General features: G+C 36.7%; 1 protein-coding gene across 2 annotated transcripts in view; it reads right to left on the reverse strand.

Moving 5' to 3' along the window:
* LOC122453943 (CD302 antigen) overlaps positions 1 to 24464 on the reverse strand; it is a 114351-nt gene that overhangs the window by 50320 nt on the left and 39567 nt on the right. For both annotated transcript variants that reach the window (XM_043488308.1, XM_043488306.1), the window contains exons 14-25: positions 23858 to 23939; positions 22884 to 22952; positions 18964 to 19078; positions 15493 to 15528; positions 14927 to 15102; positions 14013 to 14080; positions 13648 to 13727; positions 12603 to 12742; positions 10789 to 10894; positions 10386 to 10546; positions 4916 to 5045; positions 3621 to 3847 (exon numbers count right to left, since the gene is read on the reverse strand). In XM_043488308.1, the coding sequence (XP_043344243.1) occupies positions 3621 to 3847; positions 4916 to 5045; positions 10386 to 10546; positions 10789 to 10894; positions 12603 to 12742; positions 13648 to 13727; positions 14013 to 14080; positions 14927 to 15102; positions 15493 to 15528; positions 18964 to 19078; positions 22884 to 22952; positions 23858 to 23939 (1390 nt within the window). The remainder of the gene's footprint in view (positions 1 to 3620; positions 3848 to 4915; positions 5046 to 10385; positions 10547 to 10788; positions 10895 to 12602; positions 12743 to 13647; positions 13728 to 14012; positions 14081 to 14926; positions 15103 to 15492; positions 15529 to 18963; positions 19079 to 22883; positions 22953 to 23857; positions 23940 to 24464) is intronic.

The raw sequence follows: 24464 nt of genomic DNA on the forward strand, positions 1-24464 counted from the left end.
CCTGACCTGCCTGTTGAGAAACAGTATGCAGTCAGGAAGCAACACTTAGAACTGGACATGGAACAACAGACTGGTTCCAAATAGGAAAAGGAGTATGTCAAGGCTGTATATTGTCACCCTGCTTATTTAATTTATATGCAGAGTACATCATGAGAAACACTGGGCTGGATGAAGCATAAGCTGGAATCAAGATTGCTGGGAGAAATATCAATAACCTCAGATATGCAGATGACACCACTCTTATGGCAGAAAGCAAAGAAGAACTAAAGAGCCTCTTGATGAAAGTGAAAGAGGAGAGTGAAAACGTTGGCTTAAAACTCAACTTCAGAAAACTAAGATCCCTGGCATCTGGTCCCACCATTTCATGGCAAATAGATGGGGAAACAATGGAAACAATGACAGACTTTATTTTTGGGGGCTCCAAAATTGCTGCAGATGGTGACTTGGACGCTTACTCCGTGGAAGAAAAGTTATGACCAACCTAGACAGCATATTAAAAAGCAGAGACATTACTTTACCAACAAAGGTCCATCTAGTCAAGGCTATGGTTTTTCCAGTAGTCATGTATGGATGTGAGAGTTTGACTATAAAGAAAGCTGAGCACTGAAGAATTGATGCTTTTGAACTGTGGTGTTGGAGGAGACTCTTGAGAGTCCTTTCAACTGCAAGGAGATCCAACCAGTCCATCCTAGAGGAAATCCGTCCTGAATATTCATTGGAAGGACTGATGCTAAAGCTGAAATTCCAATACTTTGGCCACCTGATTCGAAGAACTGACTCATTTGAAAAGACTCTAATGCTGGAAAAGATTGAAGGCAGGAGGAGAAGGGGATGACAGAGGACTAGATGGTTGGATGGCATCAATGACTCAATGGACATGAGTTTGAGTAAACTCCAGGAGTTGGCAATGGACAGGGAGGCCTGGCGTGCTGCAGTCCATGGGGTCACAAAGAGTTGGACACAACTGAGCGATTGAACTGAACTGAACTGAACATTCCAGTTGTAAAGTTGTAGCCAGTTAATTTCTAAACCAAGTGGCCTCGAATGTGGCCCTTTGTCCCTGTGATGTTGCCAGTACTGGGTATTACCCTGGATTCCTTCTCCCTTGCTGCACTCCCAACTAACCCAGGCCCTTGGACCTTTGGAACTTCTGTTCCTTGTAGATAAGCCATCCCACTCCCTCCATCTCTTTATTGAATGCTAAATCTGTTTACTAAGACTGTAAGTATCTCTTCACTAAATTCGAGACCTTGATGGATCTTAATTAAAACCTGTCTTTTCTAACAGAGTAAGCTCCTTTCAGCACCCACAAGGGAAGGCTATTTGTTTTCCTTAATCTCAGATATTACAGAGCCATGAAAATGAGGTCATGGGTATTTTTACCTCCTTTAGTAATTTCCTTTGAGGTTTATGCCCTTACCACTGCAACCTCCCAGGGTCCTTGCTGCTCTCTGACACTCACTGAGGTCTTGGCCCCCTGCCCGTCTCTGACATTCACTAAGGAGATGCCTCACGTCTTGCTCTGTGCTCCTGGTCCTACCTCTCACTTAGGGAGCTCCGTGTTCATGTGGTTGACTCACCCCGTTCCCAAACCTTCTTGACTTCCTCTTCTTCTAGACTTTCACTTCAATGTACTCGAGTGACCTGCTGTCACAGTCACACTCCGGACTTCCTATAACCCACAACTGCTGAGCTGCAGACAGTGTAAACACACCTCAGTCCAGACCATCATCATTTCCTGCACTGATGTCTGTAAGAAACTAACTGGTCTTCTGTCTCAGGTTTTCTCACTTCCTTTCCCAGCTTCTCCACAGCATAATTTTTCTCAAGTCAAAGTCTGATGTTGTTACTACAATGCTCAAAATCTTCCAAAACCTCCCCACTGTCTTTAGTGTAAACCTTCATTTCTTTATATCCTGCCATGTTCCAAAGATTTAAGGCAGCTTACGAAAGTATATAATAAAGAGCTACATAAAATATGTTGAAGAGCAAAAGGGAAAAGAGAAAAAGAGGTGAAGATTGAAAACAGAATAAGAAAGACCAAAATCATCAAGTGCGGGAAAAAAGTTACAAAACTGTATAATACCAAGTGTCTTAAAAAATAAATACATGTACACAGAAAAATAACCTGAAGGATATATACTAAACATTTAAACCACATTTATCACTAGATACTGGGGATTACAGGTGGTTTCAATTTTGTTCTTTTAATTTATTCTAACTTTATGATTTTTCTCCAGTGACAACACTGCTTTTGTTTTAAAAGGTTTAATGTGATTAAAACTGGAAAATGTAATAACTGATTACCAGCTTCACCAGAGACACAGTGATGGGTTTCACATAATGCCAAACAAGAAAGAGAAAGGAAGTAAAAGCAATGTTATGAAGGAACTGATACTGTGAAGTCTAGGGGAGCAGTTCAAGCTGACAATCTGGCTTGAACTAAGGGCACATTTTAAAATCCGAGTTTTAGAGAAACTATTCTTCAAGAAATTTCTAAGTACTGTTTTCTTATTTTTTTTTAATTGAGCTTCTGACAAATGCTGGTGGTAATAAATTCAAAGTTTGTCAAAAGATTATGTTTACTTCTGAGTTTAAGTTTTTCATCCACTCTCGTCCTTCATCACCTTTTCTCCAGACAACCCTAAAACCTTCTTGGTACACTGAGGGCTATCCTACAGTCTACACGCCTCAGGTTTGCTTCACAATGCCATGGATGCTTCTCTCCTACTCTCCCGATTAACTCCTCTCTAAGAGTGGATTAGGAGTACTGGTTAGGTGACGCTTATCTAACTGGGCTTTATGAGTCACTTGCTGCACAGATGCAGGAAGCAAAGTTCACATTACCATCTTTGTAAATGGCACCCCTATTAGTAGACAACATATGCAGCCTTATATACCAGCCCTATATCTTAACTTTAAATTCATTTCAGTGGGCAAAGCATCAAATCATTACAAAGAAGGCTCAGAAAAGAGGCAAAAAAGGACTATGATGCTGACAGAAATAATAGAGCTCTATTTTAAAGAAGATTCCCTATTAATTTTAGCCAAAAGATTTAGGAGCATAAATATTCCTGTTCATGCTATATGTATGTAATTCAGTGTCGGGAATTAATAGGAGACTAGCATTCGTTGTTGGGCTAAGAGATAAGTACCCAAGATCAGAGTTGGAGATGCAGTGAATTGCTCTTCTAATTCCTTTGTAGAGTGGCTTAATTTCACTTTGCTTATTCAGAAAGGGATAAAAAGCCCTTTAATAATGTCCATGAGCTTCCACTCACCCAACCCCCTGTGATTTTGTAACTGCCCTTCCCCTCTCCTTTTCATTGGCTGAGGAGAGATGGCAGCTCCAGATTCCAGCTCCATCTTTGATTAGAATAAATAAAAAGAAGTGCTCAGCTACATATGTCCATTGGACATTTTTCTAAAGCTAAACAATAAAGCAGCAAATCAGTGGAAAAATGACTGCCACTAAAAATTACATACTTCACGAAATTCATTCACTGGAGTAAGACTTTATGATCTCTGGGTCTTTTTAGTCTGTTATGAGAGATGCTGTGTGCAATAAAAAAAAGTCACATTCCGTCACCCAATCCTGGCCATTGGGACTGAAAACTTACATCGTGACTGGAGAGTCCGATCCACAAAGAAGAGTTACGAAGGGCCGCCTGCACAGTCAGGAAGGCCTGCTGGTGAGGGTCTGTGATGCTCACCAGGTGCATGTTCTCTTTCTGACACTCTCTCAGAGCATCGGTCCAAGTCAGGGTCTTCAGGATTATTTTGTACAGGTTATTTTGATACTTCACAGTCTCTGAAGTATTCTGCAAGGTCGGTCTGCTTTCAATTTCTGTGTGTAAAAGAAGGAAAAAAACAACCCACCCACTTGTCAAGTCAAGAGACAGCTTTTGAAATTTCTCCCCATAATAATGTACTTTAGGTATTACTTATCTATTTGTTTTAGAGTTTGGGTAGGAGAACTAGGTGTGTTTTGCTAAAAAAATTCTGTTTCAGCTGATCTGATTTGGAAAGGGGGAAAGCTGTAAATAAAACGGGTTCAGTAAGATTACCATTTCAGATTGGTGTCGTATTCTTTCTTTCTTTGAACTGCTTCAACAAGAGAAGGTGTTAAGTGTCCCTTTACAAGTTTTTATCTGGGAGAACCCACGAAAAAATGTATGAAACCACCCCTTAGAGGATATATTTGCATCATTGATTTACAATACTTCTCTGAATTAAGGCAGTTACTAAAAAGTATAAGACAAATGAGTAAAGATTAATTTAGCAAAAAGTTCTTCAGAAGCACGCAGATTAGCTACTTGAGATTCTCATTACATGACAAAGAATTTCTTTTTTTAAATCATTTGTTAAAAACTAACTGTGACCAATGAAAACAATTTAATAAAAAATATTTTGAAAATATAGATGATGTCTACTTTTAAGTACATACTTTATTTTTGTGTGGATTATAGGATAAAGCTTAGACTATGATCCATTTATAATGCTTCATATCCTTTTATTTTTTTGAGTGCTAAATTTAACCATGAATGTTTACACTGAGTTCAGTTACAAACATTTTTTTCTCCTCTTTTCATCATGATAGAAAGTAAAATCTGAAAAATTCCAGAGTAAAAAGGAGAACAAAATGGAACCATAATTTACTGTCATTAGACAACTCCTATTAACAAATTCCATTAAATACTTAATTTTGATATTTAATTATGGCAATGACCTTGAAAGAAAATCACATTCTATTCAATACTTGAGCTAATTTGACTCACATGGATATAGCCATGCTAATGTTAAGAAAGCTGTATGATTACAAATATTAATTAATTTATAAGATTTTTTGTGTGAAAACATATTGTATATCTCTAACAACATAAAGTACCATAGTCATCTAAATAATGATCTATACCTGAGTATTTCTGACACAGAGCCAGAGTATGGTGTTCACTACAGGAAGTAAAATTCCACATTCCAGTAAAAGGTGATTTTTGGAGGTTGAGCATTACAGCACAGTGGTAAGCTGCCTCTTCATCAAAAATCTAAACAAAAAGGCAAATATGTATAAGCAATCATGAAACTAACAGTCTGAAGATTCCAGCAAGATAATTTTATATTCCAAATTGGACTTTTCTTCCTCAAGAAAAATCCATTAGGGAGCTGGCCATGAAATCACTAAGAAAATCCTGATAAACTTTCAAAACATGGGAAAAGGGCAATTAACTTTAGAAATCACAAACCAAAATAGTAGTAGTATTGATAAATACATCTTCAAAACAGATAAAGAAAACCTGTTAGAAGACAAAAGCAATTATAGTAATATTTAACACTCTGCTTTCATTCTTAACATTGTAAGTAAGCAAAAAAGTGATGACAACTAATTTAACTTATTAGATATTTATAAACTTTTTATAATGACAAATGGTGTCCCATACAAGAGAGAACTCACCTTAAAGTTTTGATCCTATACTTGTCACTATGAAACATCCATAAATAAAAGTATCTATTTAGATTTCATTTGTTGACCACAAATCAGTAACATTAGACATGAAAATTTATTCAAAGTATATTATCCCTGCTGCTGCTGCTGTTGCTAAGTCACTTCAGTCGTGTCCGACTCTGTGCGACCCTAGAGACGGCAGCCCACCAGGCTCTTCCGTCCCTGGGATTCTCCAGGCAAGAACACTGGAGTGGGCTGCCATTTCCTTCTCCAATGCATGAAAGTGAGAAGTGAAAGTGAAGTCGCTCAGTCGAGTCCGACTCTTCACGACCCCATGGACTGTAGCCTACCAGGCTTCTCTGTCCATGGGATTTTCCAGGCAAGAGTACTGGAGTGGGGTGCCATTGCCTTCTCCAACACTCTTCTAAATGTTTGAAACATATTACTCTTAGAAAAATAAGAAAAGTAAGCTTATCGCAGGAGCTATAATTTTTTTTAAAATACTACATGCATGCATACATGCTAAGTTTTTTCAGTCACGTCTGACTCTTTGCGACCCCATGGATTGTGGCCCACCAGGTTCCTCTGTCCATAGGAACCCATGGCTCTATGTCTCCTGCATTGGTAGGTGGGTTCTTTACCACTAGCACCACCTGAAAGTGAAAGTTGCTCAATCGTGTCCAACTCTTTGCGACCACATGGACTGTACAGTCCATGGAATTCTCCAGGCCAGAATACTGGAGTAGGTAGCCTTTCCCTTCTCCAGGGCATCTTTATAAATGAAAAACTGAGGCTTAAGAGAAGTGAACTTCCTAGGGCACACTAAATGGCTGAATGGAATTCAAATCCAGACAATCTGACTCGAGAGTTTAGCCCGCAACTACTGTACCAAATCCCTTTATGATTAAAGAATGATCTTGGAATAGGATTCTAATATCACATGGTTTTGTTCCTTCAAACTTTCAGAGAAAGATAACTTCCCAGGCTGAGTCATAATCTCAAAATACAAAGGCAGAAAACTACCCAGTTCATTTTATGAAGCTGACACAATCAGAAAAAAAGAAACCTAACAATATAGCATTAAAAAAATTAACTTTAAAAAAATTAAAAAAAAACTTAAAAAAAATTAACTTTATGAACAGAGATGAAAATATTCCCAAATAAAATTCTAACAAATCTAATTCAGTAAAATAGTAAAATAATAATTCACTTTCAGTAATTAGGTTTTATGACTGAAATTAGGTTTTATTTAGGAGATAAAAATGGTTTAAACACAACATCTATCAATGGGCCACATATCCATGGGCCTAATGGGAAGAACTATTGACACAATTTTAATAGATGTTGAAAATAAATTTTAGAAAATCTACTACTTATTCTTGAATAAAAATTTAAAATAAACTAGTTATAGAATGATATATCTTGAACAAAAAGTACACATCAAATGTAAAAACCAAAGACTATAGGACAAAGATAGTCCTATTAGAGTACAGATCAAGTGTAAGATATTATTTAATACTCCTGGTATTTACCATGGTTCTGGAAGTCTTACCACATGTAGTGAAGTGTGAACTGTTATTTGCAAATTATGATTATCTAATTAGAAAACCCAAGAAAATCTAGTGAAAAACTCTGAGAAGTAGTAAGAGTTTTTAGTAAGATGGATACCTATGAAATAAATGTACAAAAATTCCCAAATAGGTTTCCTACACATCAATAAGAAAATTTTAAAAAGCTGCCATTCTCAACAGCAATAAGAAAGATAATTTCTATAAAAACATCACTGAGGAATTTAAAAGGAAGACTTGAATTAGTGGAGAGACATGTTACACCATATTCTTGAGGAAAGATTAGTAAAGAGATGTCAATTTTTCCTAAAATGTTGTCAAATTCTCACCAGATATTTTCTATTTAATTGTTTAGAGTGGAAATTAAGTAAATAATTCTAGTTTGCCTTGAAGAATAGACAGAACAGCTAAAATTTTTTAAAAGCAAATCATAAAGGATAACTAATTCTATTATATTTTTTGAAATATGGGAACATGGTAGTATTTAGATCAGTGTGAGAGCTATACAGGAGTATGTCTCATACATAGATGCACACATACACACACACACTTCACATATGACAAAGAAGGCATTCTATATTGATTTTAACAAATGGAAGTATATGCAATAAATGATGCTAGACAATTGGCTAGGATTAGGGAAAAGGATTAGGTACCCATTGACAACATATACCATATACCATGGATGTATCATGTTGTCAGAATAAAAAGGCAAGCTATAAAACAAAATGAAGAAAATAAAGGCATACACTTAACTAACTAATATTATAACTTAAAAAGAATGGAGGAAAAAAAGAAATAAATAGAGTTAAACATGCAACAAAAAAATCAAAACTTATTTCTGTAATATTTTTGGTATTTAGACTTAAAAGAAAAATTCTATGAAAATATTTGCAATAAATGCAAGAAACACAGGGTTTGCACAGTTAATGTTTACACAGTCATAAAAACAGTAAGAATTACAAGAAGACTCTGACAGATAAATTTTCAAAGAATAAAAAATTCATATTTGATTTTAATAAAAAATTAATTATTTTAATATTAATTTAAAAATTTTAATAAAAATTATTACTGAATTTATATGCTTTTATTAGAAATCAGAGCAATAGATATCTAACAAATGTTTTTTACTAGAAATCAGAAAATATGATATCACTTAAACTAACAAATTAGCAAGGCTTTTTAAAAGATAATGCTCCTTAGAGCACTTTAGTAGAGGCAATGTAGTAAAGAAGCTAAGAACGCTGCCTCTGCAGACTCAGATTTAAAAGCCTACTCTGCAGGCATACCCTGAATGACTTCTGGCAAGTTATGTGACTCTCCGTCTCCACGTTTCTACGATAGGAGAGGAGTACCTACTGTTTCACATTTTTTGTGCAGAGCAAATAAAATGATACATGTGATGCATTAGTAGAATGTCTGACACATTAGCTGCTCAATAAATGTTGGAAATTATTAATTTACTGGTATGAATAGAAGAGTAATCACAACATATTGCTGACAAAAAAATAAACTCATAAACCTTTCTGGAAAACAATATGGTAACCAGAGTTTTATAACTACTTATATCTTTGATCTGGCTACCTAAATCTATCCTAAGGAGGTAACCTGAAATATATAGCAAAGATTATACACAAATATGTTAACTGCAGCTATTTAAGATTATGCAAAACTGAAAACAACTGAAACACCCAGCATTGTTTAGGTAAATGATGGCATATATATCAAGAAATACTGTGCAACTATCAAAATGGTTATCAAGTATATCCTTTAATGGCATAAGAAACTATTGGTACTCATATAATACTAAATAAGAAAAGTAGATACAATAGTATATAATCTCATCTATGTCAAGAAGACAGTGTATAGAAAAGTCCTAGAAGAAAAATGCTGAAATATTCATTGTGATTCCCTAGATCAGGATTCAAATATGGTTTGAGACTCCTTTACTAGGTCATGAAATCAGTTCAGTGGATCTTGATTCTTACTTGTGATAATGAAATAGAATAGGATAGAATACAGAGAACAGACTGACTATACTAGATAAAGCAGACTAGAATAGGAAGCAATATAAGCTCTAAGGGTAAATATTATTACCTGAAATTTTTGTTTCAATTCAGTATTATATTTATATCTATGTGCTAAATGTTTCTTTAAATGTATTTCTTACTATGGGGCACGAGTTAAAAGTTTAAAAGCTACCAGCCTAAATATAAGCAGGATGAAGGTTGATATTTTTCTTTATGTTGTTTACTCTTTTATAACTTCCAAATTTTCTATAATAACCAAGTATTATTTTGATATTTACTGTGTGATAATTACATGTTTCAGTTCCCTTTGCCATCTATGTCAATCTTGAGCAAAGTTCCATTGCATCAGTTATATCAGTTAATGTCATCTAGCATGTACTTCTGGAATTCAACTTTAATCTCTTAATAATTTTTGCTTTCTGTGCAAAAGGTGGTTTGTATCCAGCAAATAAGGAAGACAGAAGTAATGGACAGTAATATCATGATATAGGCTAACTATTGTTAAAATAATGTCTTCTTCCCTTCTACAGCTTCTTTACATTTAGATCTTAGGGAAAAATGATCACCAATCACCAATTTTGTACTTTTTAACCTCAGAAGACTAAATTTGACAGCTCCAAATTCCAAAATGATAAATAAAGCCTTTATATTAGCTTTTATCTGCAGCTCACTATTGATGGTTTCGGGCTTCCCTGGTGGCTCAGATGGTAAAGAATCCACCTGCATTGTGGGAGATAAGGGTTTGATCCCTGGGTCGGGAAGAGCATGGCAGCCCACTCCAGCATTCTTGCCTGGAAAATTCCATGGACAGAGGAGCCTGGTGGGTTACAGTCCATGGGGTCGCAAAGAGTTGGACAAAACTGAGTGACTAAGCACACTGAAGGTTTTACATGGTTATAAAATAAGTGCTATGGAATCTGATGCTACTGTGAAAAACTAGGGCACCCACACAAAGGCTGGGGAAGCTATATTGTTGTTCTTCTTGTGACAGCTTTATTGATAAAATTCATAGATGGTATAATTCACCCATTTAAAGTATACACTCTATAGTTTTCAGTATATTCACAGAGTTGTGCAACCATCACCCTCAATCAATCTTAGAGCATTTTCACCACCTTAGAAAGAAACCCCATATGCTTCAGCCATCACTGCCAATCCTTCTAGCCTCCTTAGTCTCTGGTAAATAGTAATTTATTTTCTATCTTTATAGATTTGCCTATTTGGATGTTTCATATAAATGGACTCATAAAATAGGCCATTGTTCTTAACCCAATAATGTGTGGAAGAAATCAGGTATTTCATACAGCTATATGCTGTACTGATTAAAAGAACAAACAAACTTACATTTGGTGGTATTTGCAGCCTCCGACCAACCAATAATGGGTGAAAGTTACTGTATGTCAGCTGTCTGTTATCCATCCATTTGTTTATCTTTTCATAAGCAGTCCAGCGCAAACCAATCCATAAAGAAGCATCCATATCCGGAAGCTGAGATGTAATAAAATCTGTCAGACAGATAAATATTTTTTTAAAAAAAAGCATTTGACTTATTGAAATTAAAGGTATACTAAAAATGTCAATGAATACTTTGAGCTTATCTAACTATCAAGATAATCTTTGATTATCACCTAACTCTATAAAAAGTAATTTAATAAGATTCTTTTTATATGTTAATTCCCCACATCTTGCCAACAGAAACTTGGCCCCCAGATCAGAATAAAACATGTTTACAGAACAATTCTGCTACCTTGTTCTCTCTGGCTCAAGACCGAAGGAAGGGTTCCACCATAGGTATGACAAATATCACTGGCTTCAGAAAACGTGACAGACTTGGGTTTGATCTTTAGAAAACACTACAAACAAAGAATACACACAAAGTATAAAATTTCAGACAAATGAAAGTTCATATAGGAAATAAATGCCTTATCTTTTAGAGAGCTGCTAATTTTCTGTCTGTAAGGTATAGAAATTTACAAAGTAGTGTCATAAGAATGCAGACCTATACTCTCAATTTAAACAACTGAAGAGCAGTCTTTTAACTATTTTTTAAAAAATTTCCCATTTACTGAGTACTTCCTTGCGCTAAACATTTTGCACAGCATTATCTCATTTAATTCTCACAAGAAATGGGGAAATGGAAGCACAGGGACATTAAGAAACTTTACCCGTAAGTGAAATAGCCATAGCATGGTCAGCATTTAAACTCTGCTCCATTTGATTTAAAATATGTATTCTTTACTATTACCTTATATTAAAAAAAAAAAACCACACATTTTAAAAGAAATCATCCCACTGTCTCTTGGCAGGATATTTTAATTCAAAGGGGGTGAAAGGGGCTAAGAGATACAAACTATCAGACTAAAATAAATAAGTCACAGGGATGTTATCTATAGCAAAGGGATTATAATCAGTTTTATAATAACTTTGTATGGTGTATAATCTATGGAAATATCTGATCACTATATTGAACACCTGAAATTAATATACTATTTTCAGTCAACTATACTTCAGGAAAACAAACAAAAACTCTACAAATTTATATCAACTATGTAAATTAATCTAGTCCTAGAACCTTGGGGGGAAAAGATTATTTTAATTTTAAAAAGTCAAAATATACCCCTAATATTTTAAATTTACTACAGATGCTTTCAGTTGCCAGACCCATCTCTTCCTTTTTCGGTTTGATATTATAGTCATGTTACTGTGTAGTAGTATGGCCCCAATTATGTTCCTTGAAACATTCTACAAAAAAAAATTTTTTCAGCCTCCTTACAGACAAGAGTGGCCAGAGAGATATAAAGTCATTGGGGGACTTCTAGAAAAGACTCCCTGAACAAACTCCCTGAACTTGAGTTTGGAAGCCTTAAGTTAAGGATGGTAGAGCAAAAAGACAAAAGGAAGTCTGGTTTTGAAGACCATAAAGCTTTCATACCAACCCCAGCCTGCTTATCTTCAAATTTCTTTTATCTGAGAGAATAAATGTTGTAGCATACTGTAGTAATTTCTTTTTAGCAGCCAGTTGCATTTTCTAAGATACATACACCAATATGAATTGTGCATCTCAAGGAGGCAAGTATAGAACGTGGCACTTCCCAATCTATTTAATCATAAACCCTACTCTGGAGGCAAGATCAATGAATAGTATTTTGTTAGCATATGTGTACATCCCCAAAAGTAGTTTGGGAAATGTTGATCTAATTTGATTGATAAATGACGTTTGGATGTTTTCCTTAAGGAGGAAAATTTATCAGCCAGAAATTCAGTCAGTTTCCTACATGGCAAAGGGATAATCCTGACTAGTTAATGTACTATTCATTGAAAGATCAACTTTAGCAATTTAAGTGTTAGCAGCAATGGAACAGGAACACAGTATTCTGAAAGACCGGCAGACGTGACTAACTTGAGAGTAACTCTGTTTCTGAAAATGTAGGGAATCAGGTGAGATACTGAAATATGCAGAGTCTATCTTAATGAAGTTACTTGGGATGTCATTCTGCCATGGGCCATATAACCATCAGGAAAGCAATCATCATTTGCACAATGTAGCAATTCCCTTTTTACCTTGTTCTGAAAAGTAATCCAATCCCCAGAGCACTGCACTTTAGCTGCAGAATCTGCACTATATTTTTCTAATGAAGATACATTGTATTTTTCACAGACAAAGGGCAACTTGGCACTACAGTCTGCAGGTTTTCGTAAATCTGAGAAGTGAAAAGCAAGATTACTGTGGTGAGAATTTTCCATTCAGCACATTTTAAAAAACAATCCAGTAGTAAAGAAAGTCTCTTTAAGTCAATATTTCCCAAATGGTTAAAATATATTCCTTTTCTTCCCTAGCTACTTTTGTCTCCTATTATTATTACTCATTTCAATAGATTGTAGCATACCAATATTGCCTATAAAAATGCACAAACTTGGTGAATTTCCTAGTGGCAGGAAATAGAGAGATGAAGAAGGCTCTTAGGAAGGGGGATAGAGACCTAAACTACACTTTAGAACTGCTGCCTGCTTATCTTTGTGAATTTGTCTATACCCTCATCAGTTAGGAAAGGGTAAGTTTATTTCTAAGTAACTGCTTTAGTCACTGAAAGTCGCTCAGTCACATCTGACTCTTTGCGATGCCATGGACTATACAGTCCGTGGAATTCTCCAGGCTAGAATACTGGAGTGGGTAGCCTGTCCCTTCACCAGGGGATCTTCCCAACCCTGGAATAGAACCCGGGTCTCCCTCACTGCAGGCGGATTCTTTTACCAGCTGAGCCACAAGGGAAGCCCACGAATACTGGAGTGGGTATCCTATCCTTTCTCCAGCACTTTTTCCCGATCCAGGAATCGAACTGGGGTCTCCTGCTTTGCAGGCAGATTCTTTAACAACTGAGCTATGAGGGAAGCTCAACTGCTTTAGGATAAAGGAAGTCAAAATATTTTCTCAGTAAAAAGCACCTTTACTTGCATTTGGAACTTAAGCTATTGTCATTAGCAATAAATCAGAACAAGATGAAGCTACCACATATATAATCAAAAGGAAAACAAGATTAAGCTAGTAATTGAACCTGAAGTTCACATATTACATAATTAACATTAGAGGATTTGGAATTAACCTTACCATTAAACCAAGTCCTGGCAGACAGGTAAAAGCATTCCTCTCCAAATAGTACAGGAAAGTGATGCCATGGGTCTCGTGAGCTGAAAGAAGATGAGAGATGTGACAGCTTGCAATATAGTTACATGTTCCATCCTGGGTGTTACTGTAATCAATTTTAATTCTAAATTTAACGTCAGGCCATTATTTTACTTTTTTCTTGATGCTCATTTGCAAAAGGATTTGGTTTCTCAGTCTAGGTAGTTTAAGGATTAATGTTCAAAACTAATTATAAATAACTGCTCCATTTAGTATTCAATAAAAGGGGATTTGGGACAGATTCTTTTACATGATAACTTTACAAAGGCAGCGTCAAAGATGTCACATACTATATAAAACGATGTGATATCACTTGTTCCGTCGTTCTCACCCACCATTTCTGCTCATCACTAGATATCTGAAAAAAAAATACAAAAACAAAACAACCAAGTGAACAACCACGCTTACATGTGCTAACTTTTCTAGGAGAGTTTTGATTTAAATTCCCTGGCCTATCAAAATCACAAACCACTAAAATTTCTAAATATTCATTACTTTGTTTACTAAATTACATAAACTGGGTCCTTTCACTGAAGAATGTAACTTAGAAACTTTTTTTATATTCACATGCCCTATTTTGTATACAGAAATATGGTCACTGTAATTGTGGACATGCATTAATGGAACATATAATATTCTACTGCTACCAATTATAAATTTTAAAATATACAAATTACTTTTCCTCCAAAAAGCTATTTTGCAGAGTTAGTTATGCTTAGAAACAGAATTTCAAGTTAACTACAAAGTTATAATAACTTTTGATGCTCATCTTATCAGTTGACATTTATAATTAATCTTGAATATTTTAAAACATTATACAGTTCTATTTAAAATTTTTCTAACATGCAGTGATGAGCTTATAGGTTGTTAGGCAAATTTCACTTGAGGGGAACATTCCACTTTTGTACATTTAAAAAATTTTTTAACAGAATAAATACAGTTTCCCTGGTGGCTCAGCGGTAAAGCATCTGCCTGCCAATGCAGGAGCCACAGGTTCTGTGCCCAGGTTCAAGCCCTGGGCACAGAAGATCTCCTGGAGGAAGAAACGGCAACCCATTCCAGTCTTCTTGTCTGAAAAATCCCATGGGTGAAGGAGCCTGGTGGGCTACAGTCCATGGGGTTGCAGAGTCAGAAACAACTGAGCACACATGCACAAAAGAATAAATATAAAAATTAAAAAACAAAATACATTATTTTAAATTACATTTGCTATCTTGTTTCTGATGGCTCTTAGTCCTGTAAAAGATGTTAAACTAGCCAGAGAACTGTGATTACTATCACAATACAGAACAGCTTCTTCATAGCTTAAGCGGGGATCAGCAACAAACCAATATTCACTCCCATCTATTACAACTGGAGGTCCATGAATGCCAGCACGCTCTAAAGAAGAAGAAGAATAGCAGAATCAGGACTGCGTAAACCCAACTGCACCCTCTCAGCATGCATGAAGACTCAAAACTATTTATAAATAGTAATCCATTTAGATTACTGGCTCTCTTTGCCCAGGGCTGTTCTGCCTGGAAGGATTCAAAGATTTCTGAGCCAGTGAGTGGCTCTGTTACCCTCCTGCACTCATGGAGAAGGCTAAATCCAGACCCAGAGTCTCATCCCACACCAGCCAATCACCTTCCCTCCTTGCAGATACTTCATTGCATTTGAAGACATAATAGAAAAAAAGCTGGCACTTGGACCTGGGCTTAAATAGTTAACTAAATACACCACTGAAAAGGTAAAAGCAACTTTGGATAAATTTTAGTTTTCTTCACTTACCTGGATTGTACCAGTCTGGCATTTTTAGAGTATGACCTGTATAAGAAAGCAAGTGGCTTAAGTTTAGTATTCAATTATAGACCATAGCATACTTGCAATTTTGCTGAGATTTGTTGATTTTTGGCCAAACCATCTCCTTTTATGTTATGATCATTTCAGTTTGAATTTTGCAGGGCCTATGCTAAAGCTGTTTTTGTGGCAACCAAAAAGGCAGATTTGTTAAATATTAATACAGTATAACTAGCAGTTCTCTACCTTATATTGTGGAAGTCATAAAATATAGTTAATAATTAGGAAGCACAAATAAGTAAATGAGTACATTGTATATATTACATTATATAGGAATATGCAAGATAATCATCACTGTAGGATGAGGTTGCTCAGGAACCACATCTCCATCTAATGCAACCTGAATACATTTAGGTTGGTAGGGTTTATTGTTTTCCAAGATACCCTTTGGAAAAAATGTTCAGTGATCCAGTACCGAAACTTTTGAGGAGAGATAAAACTGGGAGGAAAATAGTAAAATTCACCCAGCAAAGAAATACAGTACCATACAAAGAATTACGGTCTTTGAAGCTGAGTGAGTCAGTGTCCAATGCCTTCAGACTCTTTGCTGCGGTGCTACTTGGGATCAGTTGCTTACCTCCCTGAGCCTCAACTTTCTATTTTATAAAAACTAAACTCTCCTACCTAACTCACAAAGACAGTGTGAAGATCATGTGAGATCACGCTTATGTAAGCACCCCACACAGGGCCAGGCACAGAGCAGTTCCCCTCAGGATGCTAAGTTGCTCTTCTCTCTCTTTACATTCTGGTCATAGGTCACATTGGTTTCAAGCCAAAGACATAATTTGATGAATTTTAGAAATTATACGGTAAAACAGCTGTTCTTCATTTTGCTATGTATCAGGGCCAATGCATTGGAAGACTCTACTCAGAGGACTGCCTACATACCCAGCGTCTGTGGTTTTTTCTGACTCAGCCCTCTGTATACTGGATGATTTTCACTAGCAATGCTGCAGATCAGTTAAAAACAGTTTCTTGTTTGTAATCTTGTCTGTTCATTTGTATGTTGGGGGAAAGCTGTGTTTAACCTTTACATTTCTTTACATTAGTGAGAAAAGCAAAATAAAAGATGCCTTTTTGCACAAGATTGCAAACATGTTTGTGTGTACAAGGTATCAAGAAATACAATTCAACAAAGTTGTGTTTATAGGTCATTTTCCAAAAACTTTTTTGTGAACCTTATTTTTGATATAGTTTTCTTGACTAAAAAAATAATACTTTAAAAGTACATATATCAATAGTGATTATAATTTTTAAAAATTAGGCTGTTAAATTATTTCTTTTAGAAGGAGGGGACTAATTAGAACCAGATGGATGAGATAATAAAAAAGGCAAGCGCTAGAGAAAAGGCTGGGTGATTTGGGCTACTGAAGAGGTAAACTGCTTCAAGGAAATCAGAAAACACATTAATACAGAAGTATCTAGTTGAGCAGGTTTTGGCAGTTGTGATTACCAAGAAAATATCCACCTAGTGAATGAGATACACTGTAACTCAGAAATTTAGGAACTTTCAAAGGGGAGTTAACATTTAAACCCTGGATCAAATCATCACTGATTGCTTCAAATGACTGAGACATTTGAAGGCTGACACTGAGGTTGAGATGGGACATTCTTTAGTTTTAAACTTTATTTCTGCATTGGAGAGAGCAGGGATGCAATTATTTAAAAGATTTATTTCTTTTATTACTTGATTTATATTTTATTACTTGGTTTATATTTTCTAAGCATATAAATAAAAACAAAATATATTAAAAAGAAAACCATGGTTTTAATAATATTTCCTGTGGTTACTGGATTGGCATTTCTAAGGTTTTCCCAGTGTAAACTCTAGGGTCTATTTCACCACTCAAACATGAGGCAGGGGAACAGCTACCAGGAAAATAAAGAGCATACTTAACGAGCATACTTTGGAGGAAGCAAGGACACTCTCTGTAGCATTCCACATGCCAAAGAATAATAGGAGTATCATAATGCTTCAAGCCAGAGACATTGTCCAAGCTAATTATATATTAGTTACTTTGCCACTTGTATGAAAGGTGTCCAAACTAATTTTCCTCTTTCAGGTTAATCAATAATTAGGACTAACTCAGGTATACGTTTTCCTTTAGGAAAACTCCATCAACATGTATACAGACATACACACTTTCTTTTTTATTAATAATCCCCCAAGTCTGCCTTTGTGAAACAGACTTGCCAGATACTCTGCCAGATGTTGCATCTGAAGCTTTTTTTTTTTTAAATTTCTTTCTTTCTTTGGCTGCTCCAGGCCTTAGTTGTGGCACGCAGGATCTTTAGTTGTAGCATGTGGGATTTAGTTCCCTAACCAGGGATTGAACCCAGGACCCCTGTATTGGGAGTGCAGAGTATTAGCCACTGGATCATGAGGGAAATACCTGAAGCTCTTTCAAAGGCAAGGTGGCTCTTCTTAGGAGAGAAGAACCGTCTTCTAATAGGCAGTTCCACAACATAATCTTTGGGTTCTTGGAGAACTTTTAAGAAGATATCCCTTTGGTTTCAATAAGCTGTCTACATTCAGTTCAGAAATTCATTTTGGAACGTTCTGTGCATTTGCCATTATGTTAATTAATCTAATCTATCTAAAATCTGCTTAAAAATAATTTGGCAGTTAAAATCTTAACATTTTCCTTAACATATCCTTGACATTTTCCTACTACAAAGTGAAGTAAAAGGATATTTATTTATTATCTTTTCTCTTTTTTGTTACCAAGGGCTCTACTATCAAGCCAACTGATATCCTGAATTTGAAGGAGATAAACTTAGTAATTTTGAGTTCATTGAAAATTGTTTTGAAATTATAGAAAAATTTAGATTTGGGCCCTGCCCAAATTTGATTTCCTGACTTTTGCTTCATTCTTCCCAAGCTTGTCTTCATTTTACAACAAAATTATTAAAATGATTAAATGATTTAAATGATTGCTTTTACTTTGTTTCTTCTTTCACTTGGAATAATCTTTCATTCCAAGGCCTAATCTCCCTAAATTAGCCTTAAATGTTCTCTCCTATACAAATTCTTTCATGAGAAAAGAGGAAGGTAGTACCTAACTTCAAAAAGACAGCCTTTTACCAGGGGTAGGAGAAGAGGGAGTCAGCATAAGATGGCTGGATGGCCATGGACATGAACTTGGGCAAACGTCAGGAGATGGAGAGGGACAGGGAGGCCTGGCGTGCTTCAGTCCATGGTGTGGCAAAGAGTCGGACACGACTGGGTGGCCAAACAACAATGACAACAGGAGTCAGGCAGGATGGAGCTTAATATACTAACTGTATAATCAAAGGCTTTCAAAACTGTAATTATAGACTAAAATGCTCTCTTAGATACTCTGGATCAGCAGTCACAATATTCACGTGAGAAGACTGGGAAAAGGAATAACCACCACTTACCTTTTGGAATCTGGCACACCCATTCGAGTGTTGCATCACAAGCAAAAGGCCTTAGATTCATAAATTCTCTGTCTTCATAAAAATACCAGCTTCTTCGCCATGGCCTTTGAATGACCTAAAGGAGGAAGAGGATTGTAGAATATTTCCACGTTGATGCAGCCCTTATACAACACTAAACTGTAAGTCTTATGCTCTTTAATTCTACTTTAGCTCTAGAACCTAAGATATATGTTTATGAACGAACACATGAAAGAATGCAGTGTGTAAGCAGTAAAATTTAAACTGCATTAAGCAAGAGCCTTCAGAGGGACTGATAAAGGAAATATAACATAGGGTCATGTTTATGTCCAAAATGCAAATTACTGTTTGTTTTTTTCTGTTTTTGTTGATATGAAATAACAGAATCCTACAACTTTAAATTTTGGAAGGACCAAGCTAGAAAAGAATATTTGGTTCAGTGATTTCCAAACACCAGGCTGTGATCATAGTGGATCTGTGAAAAGTGACATAAAAGTTGGGCGTCAGGGGCCCAAGTTTGTTCTTTGGTGTTGGTTTGTGTTCCTGGGGTATTGCCCTCCTCTGTGTGATCTAAGGGGCTTCCCTGGTGGCTCAGTTGATAAAGAATCTGCCTGCAATGCAGGAGACCTGGTTCGATCTCTGGGTAGGGAAGATCTCCTGGAAAAGGGAATGGCTACCCACTCCAGTATTCTTGCCTGGAGAATTCCATGGACAGAGGAGTCCAGCGATGGCTCTCTACAGATTCCAGCCAGCAAGGAACAGGGAAAGGTAAGGGGAGGACAAGATCTGGTAGGAGCATCCATCAGTTTTTGGACTGTTTTGTCTTTTAAAAATTTTATTTATTTTTGTATTTATTTATTTGGGGACTGCGCTGGGTCGTTGTTGCTGCCCATTTGCAGGCTTTCTTCTAGTTGCAGTGAGCGGGGGTTATCCTTTGCTGCGGAGTGTGGGCTTCTCTTACTGCAGAGCACAGGCTCTAGGCATGGGGGCTTCCGTAGTTGCAGCACATAGGCTTCAGCAGTTGTGGCTTGAGGGCTCTGGAGCATGTGGGTTTCAGTAGTTGTGGCACACAGGCCTAGGTGCCTTGCAGTATGTGGAATCTTCCCAGACCAGGAATCAAACCCACATCCCCTGCATTGGCAGGTGGATTCTCAACCACTGGACCACTAAGGAAGACTTGAACTGTTTTCTCTTAAGAGCAAGATTCTAGAGGGTACTGCGGTAGGTGAGGTAAGATTCTCCTTCCAGACACTGCCGTAGTTGGCCTTGTTCCTGACAGTCTCTTCTATTTAGTTTTTTGGTAGGTTTTTCCAATCTTTTCACACATAGGGACTCAATTTACATCAAACATAGTTTATTGTATGAGTGTTCTGGAAACTTCACAAACTTCCATTGAATTTTCATTCTTTCATGTGTTAAATTGGGAGTTCTATAAAAATGGCATGATACTATAGAATTTATTAAAAACAGTTCCTTTGAAACAGTGCTTTCCAAGGGACCCCTCAGTACTTTGTCTCAATGTTCTTGTAACATTTCTAGTCAATCATATTCTTGAATCTCTTTCTTGGGCTTACATAGCAAAGATGTTTTCTAGATGCTTCTTCCCTCTTCCCTCTTCATCCTCTTACATTTTAAATGTTGTTAATCACCCTAAATCTACTTCTTGGACTTCTGTGCTTTCTTTGGCCATAGCATATGGCTTGTAAGAGCTCAGATCCCTGACCAGGGATTGAACACAGACATTGGCAATGAAAGCCAAGAACTCTAACCACTGGGCAACAAGGGAACTCTTTTTCAATGAACATTTTTCCTTCAACTCCAGTTTCTTGACTCTAACTTACTCCAGGATATTTCTTACTGCAAGCTTGGATTCAAAACATCAGTTAAAGCAAAATGTACTACTATTTTCTTCATAAACAAAGACCCCCTTCTGATTGTTTCTATAAATGTCATAGAGCATAGTAGACCCAGACATCTGGATTTAAATTTCAGTTCTGTAATCATGCAAGTTACTCAGAGTTCACATTTCTTCCTCATGAAATGGATATAGTAACAGTAACTACCTCGTGTGGTGTGTGTGTGTGTGTGTGTGTGTGTGTGTTTTAGTTGCTCAGTCATGTCCAACTCTGTGACCACATGGACCATATGGAGCTGCTAGGCTCCTCTGTCCATGGGATTCTCCAGACAAGAATACTGGCTGCTGCTGCTGCTGCTGCTAAGTCACTTCAGTTGTGTCCGACTCTGTGCAACCCCACAGACGGCAGCCCGGAGTGGGTAGCTATTCCCTTCTCCAGGGGATATTCCCCATCCTGGCATCAAACCCAGGTCTTCCACATTGCAGTCTTTACTATCTGAGCCACCACGGAAGCCACCTACCTCATAAGGTGGTTTAAATTTAAGTGTGATAACAGATGTGACATGACTGTGCCTGGCTCAGGAGCTAACAAATGTTAGCTGCTGCATCATCACTACCATCATCACCATCGCCAGCAGCATTACTCTCCTGTGACACTTTTGTTCTTGCATAAAACTTACACTTTGTCACAGTCCCTGTAATTGCTTGTCTATTGTACTAGCTTATAAATTCTGTGAAGGCACAACTATTTTATATTTTGTCATTGGTGACCTACCCGCCCCCTTCCCTTCCCCCCCCGCCGAGTATCACAGACTGTTTGGACATACTACCTACAGAATGAAAAACAAATGAAATAGGACTTCCCTGGTGGCCCACTGATTAAGAATCTGCCTGCTAACGTAGGGGACACAGGTTCAACTCCTGGTCCAGGAAGATTCCACATGCTAAGGGGCAACTAAACCCATGTGCCACAACTACTGAGTCAGTGCTCCAGAGCCTGTGAGCCACAAATACTGAAACCCGTGTACCTAGAGCCTGTACTCTGTAACAAGAGAAACCACCACAACGAGAAGCCTGTGTCCAGCAACAAAGATTCAGTGTCAAAAATAAATATAAATAAATTTGAAAAGTTAAAAAAAACTAATTTGTAAAAGAAACAAGACAAAACAAAGCAAAAAATGAATGAAGTTTGCAAGGGAAGAGGCCTAACTGGCCTGTCTTCTGGTCCTATCTGTCTTTTGCATCTTGAAATTTGTCTCAAGAGGAATCTTCTCACACCCTTCTTAGGTCATGTCAAAAACCTTTAATCATGCTCTGCTGCCTACCAAAAAAATGCACAAACTCCTTAACCTGGCATCAACCTAATTTCCCACCTTTGTTTTCAACCACAGTACCAATTAAAACTTCTTGATCTGCATTCTGTTCCCCTCACTGACTTAGCCACTCCCTTCCACTCCCACTTTCTTTTATGTCTTACACTCTCCTACTTGAACAAACGCTATCCATCCTCAAAGGTCCCATTCAGGTCCTACCTCTCTTTGGCTCTTTGGGGCTTCCCTGGTGGCTCAGCTGGTAAAGAATCCACCTGCAATGTGGGAGACCTGGGTTCTATCCCTGGGTTGGGAAGATCCCCTGGAGAAGGGAACAGCTACCCACTCCAGTATTCTGGCCTGGAGAATTCCATGGACTATAGTCCATGGGGTAGCAAAGAGTAGGACATGACTGAGTGACTTTCATTTCACTTCTCTTTGGAAACACTGCCATAGAAATCACTTTCTTCTGAATTTCCTTAGCCTTCTTCAACCCACTCCTTTGGAGCTTAATTACTGCATAGTAACAAGAGTCATCTTTCTTGAATATGAATTTATCTTCTCACATTAAGTGTAAGTTATGTTGCCTGAGGTCTGGACCATGAGTATACTTTTAACCTCCGACTGCACCTAATATCATGCTCCACACACAAAAGGACTCCATGGTCTGTTGCCTGATTGCATGTACTGCCAGATTTATTTTTTTAAATATGCAGACTTTCTAGCATTGTACTGACCTTGACAGCAGCACAGTCTCTGATATCATAATCCTGCTGAAACTCATTTGCCGTGATAATAGTAGACACCTTAAAAGACAAGAGAGGCTTGAGAATTTAAGACTGATGTATAAATATTTGCAATTTAGATGTAATTTAGGCAGCTTTAATAACTCAAGTGCGTTTATGCCAAGGGAGGAAAACTTTTTCATTTCTTTTTTTATGTCAGGATGCTAAATCATGAAGAGGACTTATAAAATGTCATGATGTCATTGTTTCCAAACAAAGGCAGCTACAGTTTCAGAAGTGGAGGTTAATTGTGTATTAAGTTCACAGTTGGAGCACAAAGAATCAGGGTCTTGCAAAATACTTCTTTTTTTGTATGTGTTGAAATGCTAGTTATTTGATTAACTATTCTCGGATATGCTCCAATTAGAAAACGAAGTCAAGGAATTTTACATTCAGAAAGAAAACACAGTGATTTGACACAACAGCAATGTGGAGCAAATATTCAATATTTGAGAATAATTTGTTTCTCTCAGTGTTAGCTAGAACCTCTCCTTAGGATAATGTAAATATTTGAAATACGATTTAAGGACTTTTTAAGGTTCTCCCAAATTGCTCCTTCAATAAAGATTCTTTTTTTTTCTTTTTACATAACTTGTACTTTTAGATAATAAAAATAAAAGCTTCTCATTATGAAAAAGGAAAAAAATCATTTTTACTCTCCCCAAATGACTGCTATATTTATATATCTATATTTTCATGCTTTGGGGCTACATATAGAGACTATACATATGGTTTTTTTTTAAGTAAAAAATGAGATTAGTAACATCTTTTCCCCACTTTATATATGTGAATCTATTTCCACTTCAATAAAGATACATCTACGTAGTTTTCATGGGTGAATGACTATATTAATTAGCAACCAACTTACTTGTTACTGAAACAAATGCTTTTTCCATATTATCCCACACAAGAAAGATTAAACTTACTGGTGTATGATCACTCCATTGCCAGGATCCTTGTAAATCAGGGCTCCTTTTATTCAAACCTATCCATAGCCAACGCTGGTCACTATGTAAAAAGGAAGTGTTAATAAAAGATGAGCACAGCATTTGGCAAAGATATTTAGTGTTTACATGTCTAAAATGCTTAACACAGGTAAGTTTATTCAGAAAACCTTGTCACTAACTGAGACACAGTTTCAAGCTATATAAAGAAGTCTTCTGAAATGAAATTGAACCCTAACTATGGGGTAGCCACCAAAAAAGTACCATTATTTTTAAAACTAAATTTAATGTTACTTTCTTCATATGAAAGGCAAAAATTCTTCTGCTTTGAAGAACTTAAGAATAAAAAAAAGAGTATATGATCATTTTAAAACTTTTACTGCAGAGCTTCAATATTAGATAATGTTTTCAGATGCAAAACAACAATAGCAGGGCCTCCTGGTGGTTCAGTGGTTAACACTCTGCACTTCCAATGCAAAGTGCGTGGTTTCCATTCCTGGTCAGGAACTAAGGACCCATATGCCATGGGGTAAGGCCAAAAATAAACAAAAAAACAACAACAACAGCAACAGTTTTTACTTATAGCATT

Source organism: Cervus canadensis, chromosome 15 (genome assembly GCF_019320065.1).
Source record: "Cervus canadensis isolate Bull #8, Minnesota chromosome 15, ASM1932006v1, whole genome shotgun sequence".
Taxonomy (NCBI): Eukaryota; Metazoa; Chordata; class Mammalia; order Artiodactyla; family Cervidae; genus Cervus; species Cervus canadensis.